Below are 12,900 nucleotides of genomic sequence, written 5' to 3' on the forward strand. Positions count from 1 at the left end.
ATCACAGTATCAGTGGCTTTGTCAGAATTTCTGGGTTTCTCCACACAGTTCTGATTCAAAGAAATAGGTTGGGCAGTCCAAGAAGTTGTTTTTTAAATCAACCCACTGACTACTGAAGTTACTGAAAATTACCTCCAGAATATATATTTTTTTCTTATCTTTCCTTAATTTCTGGTGATTTTGTTCCTTTTGCCTTTGAGTAATACCAAAGAATCAAATATTTCATCTTCATTCTGAGGATAATAACATCTAATAACATAGAGAGATAACAGAGTTGTTAAAGTTAGGGCAAGTGTATGTAACACTATGTACAAGGTCTGGATCATAACTAGTAGATATTATTTTTATTATTATTACCTTCACATTTACTTTTAGGGAAAATTGGGAGAGGAAGCATTAGCCTCTACTGATGTGGCACCATATTAATGGAGAAACTCTACATGTTCAATTTTATGGTCAGCTTAAGCTTAAGCTATTTAACCCTGAGGGAATTATGATAAATTTATAAACATGATGGCAGGCACTACTTTTTAAATCTGTTTCTGGATAAAACTTCTTTTTAAAAAAGTGTATTGTTAATAAAAATATAAACAATAATTAACAAGCACATTAATAAAGTATACTAATACACTTTCAGGTATTATTTAGGGTGAGAATTTGTTATCAGAAAATCAAATGTGTTAAAAAAAAAAAAAACTACTCTTTTTAAATTTTAGAAAAGCTAGATAGTCACTAATATTTAAGGTTAAAATTCAGGGCTTTTCAAAGACAATTTACAGATTTATGTCAAGGCAGAATCATGGCTGACATTCAGTGTTGCACTCTCTCAGTAGTAAGAATATAAATTTCGACATAGATCCTTCTAATCCTTCCAATATCCAACTCTGTCTCTTGCTAACTGTGTTACCTCCAGTAATTTATGTTCTATTTCCCCAAGCTGAGTTTTCTCATTTGAAAAGTATTTTGCTACACATGTATCGAAAACTCTCAGCAGAGGATCCACAGATTTTTATGCTCTTAAATTATCTATCGACTTAGCTATTTATATGCTCCGTATAGAGGCAGAAGTTAATTCTGGTTTGGATGCCTTGAAATGTTGGTAAATATTTCTTTTGAACCTCTCTGGGAATGGTAGCACCCCTAGAGAATAACCCCAGAGACTGAGTGCTAGAAATGGGTTAAAAAGCAGCAGGTTCAATGGACCGTCTAAGCACCTGCACCCAATGCAAATCAGGATATGCTTTTTCCCCCTTGTTTTAAGGTAACACTTCTTTCTGTGACAGGCTGTGGAATAAGGATGACACCTTCATTCATGCCATTACCAGCGTTTGCGTCTGCTGAAAGAATTATCCAAGGAAGTGAAGCAGCTCTGGAAGGGGAGTGGCCATGGCAGGCCAGCCTCCAGCTCATAGGGGCTGGCCATCAGTGTGGGGCCAGCCTCATCAGTAACACGTGGCTACTCACGGCAGCTCACTGCTTCCGCAGGTAAGTTTATTAGCGCTCTTGTGAGTCTTGCTTACTCAGTTATTAATTACCATCAATTTAGTGCCTGGGAAGAGTGCAATCTCACCAAATTATCCTCTATTCCACTCTGCATGGATGCTATCCCCTAAATGCGTTATGGCTGCTCCAGGCCCCAATCGAACTCATCCCCTCACCCTTCTCTCAATACATATCATGTTTGGTTTGGTAACCAAACCAAAGAGCCATTCTTGTAGCTCATACCATCTGTTTCCTTGTATGTAGCATCGTGAAAGTATGTGATCTTTTTCTACTACATCATAAATTATTTTAAAGACTGTTATACTTGTACAAATTTAAACTGTTCTGCATATTTAAGGAGAATTCAGCCACTTTCACTTTTAAAACATTATTTCATTTATCCTCCAACTATCAACATCCACCACCACTTATAGGGGAAAAAAATCAAAGGTATCATTTTTGAAGCTCTTCTTTCCAATTATCCAAGAACCATGTGGGCTGGTAAAGAATCCACCTGCAATGCAGGAGACCTGGGTTGGATCCCTGAGTTGGGAAGATCCCCTGGAGAACGGAAAGGCTACCCACTCCAGTATTCTGGCCTGGAAAATTCCTAAGACTGTATAATCCATGGGGTCACAAAGAGTTAGACATGACTTAGCAACTTTCACTTCATTTTATGTGGGCTTTTCTGGACTAGAGAGGTGTGTGGATGGTGGGAGAGATCTACCAACCTATATCACTGCCCTCACAGTGTGGAAGATGGGTCATATAAAACCTGAAAAGAGCTCTCTGCTTGGGCTTTCATTTGTAGCTCTTAACACTCAGCTATGTCACTTCACATACACAGACATGCACAGGCACGCTATTGCCCAAGATCAGGGACACACTGTCTTTTTTCCTGAGGTTTTAACATCAGGGTACAGAGAATTTTTCCTTTTAAACCCTCAAAAAACAAAAGCTCTGAATAAAGTCCTGGCCAACGACACTGTTCACACCCCTTTTCAGAAGAAACTACTCTTGGTGAGTCTAGGTGGTGCTTGGTCAAACTTCTAAGGGTAACACCCAAATTGTTCTAAGATGCCTACACCTTTATTTATGGAGCAGATGTGTAATGAGAATGACCTAATGGATTTAAGGTGATTGTCACTGTCTCATGAAAAAAAGAGAAAAGGGACTCACATGTACATATTTACAACCTCAGTAATATCATCATGCTTAGGTAAACTTGAGTCTCACTAACTTTTCAAGGCTTTCTGATTGTTTCATGCTCATATAGTCCTCCATTTTTCATACATTTTTTAAAAATTTATAACTGATATTTGCTTACATAAATTAAAAAGAAATAAGCTCAGAATGTAAAGTCTTTAACTATTTAGTGAAGAATACAAGCTATATAGATTGAGATACGGGTTCTAGCAGGTCCAGTTTCATTTCTATGTATGTGCAGACATATAGAGCGACTGGCCATTGAGTTTGATAAAACAGAGATAACTGGTGATTTTGATAAAAGAAAGTGTGATGATGTGATAGAGGTGAGAATGAATTCAAGAGAGAAAATAAAGATAAGGATTGGATGTAGTGAGTTTAGACCCCACTTTCAAGGAGTTTTTAAATGAATGCAAGCAGAGAAATTTGATAGTCAGGGTGGCTGTGGATTCTAAAGAGGAATTTTTTTTTCAATATGAGAAATGTGATAGCATATTTTTTGCCAATAATAATAAAGAGCTTGAAATGGTGATGATCTTGGAGAGGAAGGGATCAATTTTGCATGTGATATAATTTCATATAATTGCATAATGAAGTGTACTATTGTGAAGGAAAAAGACGGGTACTTTGAAGACAATATCACAATTATCCAAATACTTTTAAAATTTTTATGTTTTTTTTTCCTACAGAAATACCTTATTTTTAAAATCATATTCAAGACAAATGTTAGTACCTTTATGCCCATGAAAAATGATCCCAGTCTTTGTGAAACAAGTGTATATAGGGAAAAGTTCTTGACAGGATATCATGAGACCTGGTCTCTGACACTAACCAGCTGAATACATCATGTACCTGGCCAAGTCATTTAATTTCTGAATCTCAGTGTTCTTATCTGCAAAGCATGCTCAACTGTGCCTATTACTTGAGTCTCCCTTTCTGGTTTTTTATGCATGAAGAGATAGGTATTTCTGTTTTGTCTACTCAGTTGGTTTACAAGATCCTTAAGGACTGAAGTAACACAAGTCTTTGTAGCTTCCAGAATTCGTTTTCAAATGAATGCTTCATCCTTAAGATTTCTGCTTTGAATTAAACCTTCCCTTAAAGTGCAAATAAGTAGAGCAGCTGAGAGAGGAGCCCTCCCCAGACCCCAATGCCTTGGCCCCTAGACTCTGCCTGCTCATCCCTGGGGCAGTGCAGAGTACTTTGAAAACCACTGATCTTTCAGGTTTTCATTACACTTAAAACTTTATGATTCAAAAAAAAAAAAAACTTTATGATTCACCAACACAGTAATCCTGCATGAACAGGGAAAGTCCCTTTTTGAATCCTCTTATGTGTAATTTCCTTTTACATAATTTTCCTTTACATAGAGAATTCAAGTTTCTGTATATTTCAGTCATTCTTGAAAGGGCTGATTAGACAAAGAGGCAACTGAGCTTTAGGGTAGAACAGGGAGCAAAGAGATGATAGAAGGATGCAGAATTTGCTTGTAGTGTAATCTCATGGTAGAGAAAAGCATCTGTGTTAAGGGAGAGCCTCAAAAATAGTAAGAGGGACTGACCAGGGCAGATGAAAGGGTAGTGGGAGCTCTAACAACACAATAATGAGTTAAGGCCGCTTTTAGCCCTTGAGTATTGGGGCAGGGTATGGAAACTGGGTGGAGAAATAATCCTGTATACACATGAGAGTTTGTGAAGAAGACAAATTACACTTTGTCTCAAAGATCAAGATAAGACCCAGTAAACAAGAGTCAAAAGGTTAAATCATAAAATAAGAATGGAGAGAATGTCTCATACAGAAGGAAATGCCTCTTAGGGTGATAATGTCCAAAACAGATCAAAATTAATTTCTATACACTTCACTGAAATTATAGAAAAAATCAAATTTGAAGAGTTTCTAATGAACAGGGAATTAAAATGTGAGAAACTAATTGTATAGTACCCATTATAATTATTCCAACTGCAGCATGCAATTCCACTTAGCTATTGTATTCTTTTAAATTTTAGAGCTTATGAAATACTTTAAGAGCTTTCCTACTCTACTCTCACTTGTATCATCAGTATTTTAACCTTTTTTTTTACATAAGGTCATCAATTGCAAATTCTCTCACTATAGGAATTTTTCAGGGACATAATTCCAATAGTTGGGGAGAATACTGTCTTAACTGTTTTTGAAGGATACAGTTAAGTATCACTAATCTTATTCTTTATTTTTTTGCAGAAATAAAGACCCAAATAGATGGATTGTCACTTTTGGTATAACTATAACACCACCCACAGTGCAACGAAATTTGAAGAAAATTATCATTCATGAAAATTACCGTAGAGAAACAAATGAAAATGACATTGCTTTGGTTCAGCTTGCAACCCGAGTTGACTTTTCAAATGTAGTTCAGAGAGTTTGCCTCCCAGATTCATCCATAAAGTTGCCACCTAAAACAGGTGTATTTGTCACAGGATTTGGATCCATTGTAGATGATGGTGAGTTGTTCGATGTAATTTACTTAGTACAAATTTATCTTGGGATCTAATGTGCCATCTAGGAGATACCTCTTTAGACTTTTCATTAAAATGTTCATGCTTCTAATGTGTATGGGCTTCCCTGGTGGCTCAGATGGTAAAGAATCTGCCTGCAGTTCAGGAGACCCGGATTCGACCCCTGGGTCAGGAAGATCCCCTGGAGAAGGAAAGTATGGCTCCAAGAAGAACAAGGTGCTATGTGTTAAAGTAAAAAAAGTAAAAGGAATCATATACCTGTCCTTGAGGAGTTCACAATTATTTGGAGCAGTCGTGGGGAAGAGAAGAGTTCAATAACATGGATAAGATGAACAGACTGTTTTGGGTACTCTAAGGAGCAAGATGCTATAGGAGTACAGGGAAGTAAATTACTACAAATTGTATATTTGCCAGATGTAAACACTCCTGGCTAGCGTACACTTCATATGCTTCTTTTTGGTTTAAATTCTTCCTAATTTTAATGAGGATATACAAAGGTCATAAACATGGAAGTGGTTTGTGAATGTTTTGAGACTAACTTATGCAGTATTTTTTCCTCCTAACCACTGGCCTTCTTCTCTGCTGGTATCATATTGTTGGTATATCTTCAGCAATTGTTTTGTTTCTCATGCTTTGAGACATTCTGAAATAACACTGTATGGCATAGAGCATAGAGCAGGGCAAACAGACCTGTGTGGTTTGTATCCTGGTTTATACTTGAGTAGATTTTGGAAAATCAATGAACTTCTCTGAGCCTCAGCTTCTTTATGTGGAAAAACGTGAAGTTGGACAAATTCAGTGTGATAAACTCTCTCCTCATGAAAAAAAGTCATATACACACAATATCGTGTGTAGTTTTGAGGATTCCAAGAACTTTTGAAGGTCTACAAATACGTGAGAGTCAGACACGATTTAGCAACTAAACCGCCACGACCACATATATGTGTATTGTTTCCTTGCATGTAGACATTTATGCCACAGAAAATAAAATTAGGCAATCATTAATAATAAAAAATCTAATGCTTTTACTCCTAAGAATATACAATTCATGTGTCTTCTGAGTCTTAGATATAGCTGTGTTCAAAGAACATGTTTTTTGTTTTTTCACTTGTTTGTGTAATAGGACCAACACAAAATAAACTACGGCAAGCCAGGGTAGAAATCATAAGCTCCGAGGTGTGTAACAGAAAGGATGTGTATGATGGCATGGTAACTTCAGGAATGTTATGTGCCGGATTCATGGAAGGAAAAGTAGATGCCTGTAAGGTAAGTCCAAAGTCAAGGTCAACACTTTAAAAGGAAAGTGTCCACTAATGATTTCTAATTTGGGCCTATGTGTTTACCTGAGAGAAAAAAAATGACATGAATTTTATCAAAGAATCAGTTACCTAAATAACCAAAGATAATAAAAATTATTATATTGAGTGTTTATTATCCAAAAACAATGCTAAACACTTTCTATACATCATTTCATTTAATATAATAAGATTGACATAATTCAGTTCGGTTCACTTACTCAGTCATGTCCAACTCTTTACAACCCCATGGACTGCAGCACGCCAGGTCTCCCTTGTCCATCACCAGCTCCCAGAGCTTGCTCAAAGTCATGTCCATTGAGTCAGTGATGTCATCCAACCATCTCATCCTCTCTCGTCCCCTTCTCCTCCTGCCTTCAATCTTTCCCAGTATCTCTTTTCCAATAGGTCAGTTCTTTGTGTCAGGTGTCCAAAGTATTGGAGGTTCAGTTTCAGTCAGTCCTTCCAATGAATATTCAGGACTGATTTCTTTTAGGATGGACTGGTTGGATCTCCTTGCAGTCCAAGGGACTCTCAAGAGTCTTCGCCAACACCACAGTTCAAAAGTATCAATTCTTCGGTGCTCAGCTTTCTTTATAGTCCAACTATCACATCCATACATGACTACCGGAAAAACCGTAGCTTTGACTAGACAAACTTTGATGGCAAAGTAATATCTCTGCTTTTTAATATGCTGTCTAGGTTGGTCATGACTTTTCTTCCAAGGAGCAAGTGTCTTTTAATTTCATGGCTGCAGTCACCATCTGCAGTGATTCTGGAGCCCCCTAAAATAAGTCTGTCAATGTTTCCACTGTTTCCCCATCTATTTGCCATGAAGTGATGGGACCAGATGCCATGATTTTAGTTTTCTGAATGTTGAGTTTTAAGTCAACTTTTTCACTCTCCTCTTTCACTTTCATCAAGAGGCTCTTTAGTTCTTCACTTTCTGCCATAAGGGTGGTGTCATCTGCATATCTGAGGTTATTGATATATCTCCCGGCAATCTTGATTCCAGCTTGTGCTTCCTCCAGCCCAGCATTTCTCATGATGTACTCTGCATATAAGTTAAATAAGCAAGGTGACAATATACAGCCTTGACATACTCCTTTCCCTATTTGGGGAACCAGTCTGTTATTCCATGTCCAGTTCTAACTGTTGCTTCCTGACCTGCATACAGATTTCTCAAGAGGCCGATCAGGTGGTCTGGTATTCCCATCTCTTCAAGAATTTTCCACAGTTTTTTGTGATCCACACAGTCAAAGGTTTTTGCATAGTCAATAAAACAGAAGTAGATGTTTTTCTGGAACTCTCTTGCTTTTTCTATGATCCAACTGATGTTGGCAATTTGATCTCTGGTTCCTCTGCCTTTTCTAAAACCAGCTTGAACATCTGGAAGTTCACAGTTCACGTACTGTTGAAGCCTGGCTTGGAGAATTTTGAGCATTATGTTACCAGCTTGTGAGATGAATGCAATTGTATGGTAGTTTGAGCATTCTTTGTCATTGCATTTCTTAAGAATTGGAATGAAAACTGACCTTTTCCAGTGCTGTGGCCATTGCTGAGTTTTCCAAATTTGCTGACATATTGAGTGCAGCACTTTTACAGCATCATCTTCTAGGATTTGAAATAACTCAGCTGGAATTCCATCACCTCTACTAGCTTTGTTCTTAGTCATGCTTCCTAAGGCCCACTTGACTTCACATTCCAGGATGTCTGGCTATACGTTTGAGTGATCACACCATCGTGAGTATCTGGGTCGTGAAGATCTTTTTTGTACAGTTCTTCTGTGTATTCTTGCCACCTCTTCTTAATATCTTCTGCTTCTGTTAGGTCCATACCATTTCTGTCCTTTATTGTGTCCATCTTGCATGGTAGTATTGACGTAGTACCATGACGTAGTATTATTTACAAATTAGAAAATTAGTCTCTCACTCCAGTTTCTGGTTCAGACAACCTTTTACGCTCTATTGTTAGTTTCTTAAGCAAATTTGTAATCAAAAGACAGAGGAACCTCTCCTCTGAAGAGCTCTTTATTCAGTTGCATCATCATCTCTCATGTATCTTGTTTTTATCCCCCTACTTCCTAATCTCTCTACTTTGTTCCACTCATTCTTTCATGACATTGATGCCTAAAATAAATTTCACCTTCATCCTAACTTCTGCAATATTGTCATCAACTCATTTAAAAGCTGGATCCTTTGTTCTTAGATCTCAACCTCCAGGGACATTCACTCCTCCTCAGTCGCCTATTCCTAGGGCCACATCTTGAACCTTGTCATCAAAAACTGTTCCATCTCCAGTGACACCAAATTCCCAAATCTTCCTATTTAACAACTATCCTGAGTCCTTTCTGCCTGATTTTCAACCACTTCTGTTTCTTTGGTCACACTGTTATAATCCAACCTACCAATCCCCAATGCCCAACATACACAACTTAACACACATATTCTTTGTGTCCCTTCTCTGTTTTATTTTCATCTGTAGCTCCTACACCATTCAATGCACAATATATTTTATTTAACTGTTTTACTAACCTAGAAAGTGAACTCTGTGAAGGCACTCATTTTATAGCATCTATTTTATTTACCTCTGTTTTATGAATACCTCAACCAGTCTTGGCACAAGTATTTGTTGGCTGAATACCACCCTTCTTCAATTTCAGAGTCTTGTAGAGCACAATTTCTCTGCTGTTTCACAGTCCATTAATTCTTTCCTTTCTTCCATTGTTCACTTGTCCAATTTAGATTTCACTGTGATCATTTTTAGACATTTTTGCTTATACCCCAAACCCACTTGATGTTCTGTCTTCCCAGTGCTTATGTCTGACAAGTTCCAAACTTGGAAGAGCTCAGTTATTCAGACCCTCTGTCTGCCTGCATCTGGGAAGTCACCTGCTCCTGAAAAAAAGACAACAGAACTCATGGCTCCAGTGCGTGTTCCACATAACAAAGCTGATGACCTCACTATGTTTGTTTCTTTTTCCTAAATCTACCTTTCTCTGAATTCTCCCACCATTCTCCACTTTGCTTAACTTCCAGTTTTTTCTGCCCATTTAATCTTGACTGATGATTCTGTTCTGAATTTTCAAAAGAAAACTAAATAAAAGTCATAGTAGGGAATTTCCCCATCTTCCTAGCATCAAACATTGCAGATCTGCCTTCATCTGGACCCTTTTCATCCACTTTCAGCTTAGGTCACTACAGAAAAGTTGCCCCTTCACTAAGGATAGCCCCTTCCCCACTGTTCAGATTCCTCTTCTTGTTGACCTTTTGGGGAAGTTTACACTAGCAATTGGGCTTCCCAGGTGGCGCTAGTGCTAAAGAACCCTCCTGCCAATGCAGGAGCCGTAAGAGACAAGGGTTCGATCCCTGGGAAGATTCCCTGGAGAAGGAAATGGCAACCCAGTCCAGTATTCTTAACTGGAGAATTCCATGGACAGAGGAGCCTAGCAGGCTATAGTCCATAGGGTCACAAACAGTTGGACGCAACTGAAGTGACTTAGCATGCATACATTAGCAATTACAGTCTCTCTCCTTCCAGAGTCAACATTTCTCTTGTAACTAAATTCTCTATTCAGATCTCTCAAGTCATGGAAAAAAAAGAAAAGCAAATTCTTTTTTGACCCATAATGCCTCCAGCTAGCCTCTCATTGTATCTCTCTACTATCAAATATTTGAGAAAATCTTTATTGTCACAATTTTCTCATCTCTCACTAACTCCTCAAACTGTTTCAATATGGTTCCTGCCCTATCATTTCATCAAAATCTCTCTTCCAAATGTTTTCAATGAATCATTAATGACCATCAACAATTTGAGGGGGTCTTTTTTCCCTCTTAGCAGTATTTAATAGTGCTTATCACGCCCTCTTTATTGAAATACTGTCTTCTCTTGGCTTGCAATAATTTCCATTTTGCATCTCTGTCTGTTCCGTCTCTATCTCCTTTTCAGTGCCCTTCTCTTAACCCCACCCATTACATGTTAATTTATGCCTGTTTATCTTTTCACTCGATACTTTCTCCCCAGAGAATCTAATTCTCTTTCGTAGCTTCAATTATCATCTTTTTTCCAGACGCTATATAAAATTTTACTTTTAGCCCCATCCTCTCTTTTGATCTCCAGATTTATCTATTCTGTTCCTACTTGGCAGCTCCAGTTAGATATTTCAAAGGCACTTCAAATTCAAATGTTGTATCTGATTCTGCTGATTCTTCTCCCCAACTAATCTTTCTCTGTTTCGTATTTCTGTAAATGACATTCCCTTTGATTCTGTTAGATATGCCAAAGGCTAGAAACCCTTCTAATTTCTCTTTTTCCCATATTCAAATAACCACCTAATCCCATGGATTTTACTTCCTTAAATGTCTCTCCACCATCTTTTTCCTTTCTATCCTCTCTCAACCTCTCCTCCCCTTCCTGTCCCTTGACCCCCTCCCACATACATTAACTGTCTAGTTTATCTCTTTGTATTCATTCTTATGATCCTGTAATGCATTAGTCGAATGAATTCCAGGATGGTTTCTAACAGGATGCAATCTGATTATGTTAACCCCCTCCTTAAAACACTTAAATCTTCAGTGCTTTATCTTTATTTTTATCTCATGATAAAAGCTTCTTAAAAAGACCCATAGGACTTTATATAGAATAGTCTCTCCTTCCTGCTGTGGCCTCATTATGTACCACTTGCCCACTTGCTGTCCTCTCTCCAGTCTCCTATTTCCACAGGCTTTTGCATATGCTATGCTGCTTCATGCCACAGAGCATTTGTCATGCTTCCCTCTGTCTAAAACGCATTTCATTCACACCTTGCTTTTCATGATTTATTCCTCTTCCTTCAGCTATTAGATTGATTACATTTCATCAAGGGAAATATCCCTAACCCCCCTGACTAGTCAAATCCCCCTATTGTATGTCTCCATAGCACTCATAACAGTTGTCATTTGCATTTTTGTAGGCTTATTTCATATTGCTTTTTCTTATCCTAAGTGTCAAGCTCTATGAGCATAGGGACAGTTCATTTTTGGTCATTGTAAGTGAAGAAGGAGAGTGAAAAAGTTGGCGTAAAGCTCAACATTCAGAAAACTAAGATCATGGCATCCAGTCCCATCACTTTATGGGAAATAGATGGGGAAACAGTGGAAACAGTGTCAGACTTTATTTTTTTGGACTCCAAAATCACTGCAGATAGTGAGTGCAGCCATGAAATTAAAAGACGCCTGCTCCTTGGAAGGAAAGTTATGACCAACCTGGATAGCAAATTTAAAAACAGAGATGTTACTCTGCCAACAAAGGTCCGCCTGGTCAAGGCTATGGTTTTTCCAGTGGTCATGTATGGATGTGAGAGTTGGACGGTGAAGAAAGCTGAGCACCGAAGAATTGATGCTTTTGAACTGTGGTGTTGGAGAAGACTCTTGAGAGTCAGCTGGACTGCAAGAAGATCCAACCAGTCCATCCTAAAGATCAGTCCTGGGTGTTCATTGGAAGGACTGATGTTGAAGCTGAAACTCCAATTTGGCTACCTCATGCCAAGAGTTGACTCATTGGAAAAGACCCTAATGCTGGGAAGGATTTGGGGGCAGGAGGAGAAGGGGATGACAGAGAATGAGATCGCAGGATGGCATCACCGACTTGATGGACATGGGTTTGGGTAGACTCCGGGAGCTGGTGATGGACAGGGAGGCCTGGCTTGCTGCAATTCATGGGGTCGCAAAGAGTCAGACACAACTGAGCGACTGAACTGAACTGAATCCTCAATGCCCATCAAAATGCCTGAGACATGTAGCGAAGTGTTAGGTCGCTCAATTGTGTGCAGCTCTTTCCAACCCCATGGACTGTAGCCCCCAGGCTCCTCTGTCCATGGAGTTCTCCCGTCAAGAACACTGGAGTGGGGAGCCACTCCCTTCTCCAGGGGATACTCCCGACCCAGGGAGCCTCACAACCCAGGGGTCTTCTGCATTGCAGGCAGATTCTTTACCATCTGAGCCACCAGGGAAGCCCTGTGACACATAGTAGGAACTCAGAGGCACAGAGAATTTACCCTGTGTATCTTACCTGAGATCACACAACAAGTAATTAATAGAGCTGGATCTGAAACTTGGGCAGTTCAACTACTGAGACCACAATTTTAACCTCGATACTTGCATCTATTTATTTGCATAATCTTCTTTCATCCAAAAGAGATTTAAGAAGGCTTATATAAAATTCAGAAAGCAAACATAAGGTAGAAATAGGTAAGTGAAAGAAAAGAAAGCCAGAGTAGGTTCATAAAATACAGTCAAGAGCTAACATACTCAGAAGAGATCACAGAAAATTGCTGCTGCTGCTAAGTCACTTCAGTCATGTCCAACTCTGTGCGACCCCATAGACGGCAGCCCATCAGGCTCCCCTGAACCTGGGATTCTCCAGGCAAGAACACTGGAGTGGGT

At 38.8% G+C, this 12,900-nt stretch overlaps 1 protein-coding gene across 1 annotated transcript in view; it reads left to right on the forward strand.

Annotated features, from left to right (window-relative positions):
- Positions 1-12,900, forward strand: part of TMPRSS11F (transmembrane serine protease 11F) — a 103,814-nt gene that overhangs the window by 86,146 nt on the left and 4,768 nt on the right. The window contains exons 8-10 of the mRNA XM_061145579.1: positions 1,284-1,485; positions 4,909-5,168; positions 6,307-6,449. Coding sequence (XP_061001562.1) covers positions 1,284-1,485; positions 4,909-5,168; positions 6,307-6,449 — 605 coding nt within the window. The remainder of the gene's footprint in view (positions 1-1,283; positions 1,486-4,908; positions 5,169-6,306; positions 6,450-12,900) is intronic.

Source organism: Dama dama, chromosome 6 (assembly GCF_033118175.1).
Source record: "Dama dama isolate Ldn47 chromosome 6, ASM3311817v1, whole genome shotgun sequence".
In the NCBI taxonomy this organism is placed as follows: Eukaryota; Metazoa; Chordata; class Mammalia; order Artiodactyla; family Cervidae; genus Dama; species Dama dama.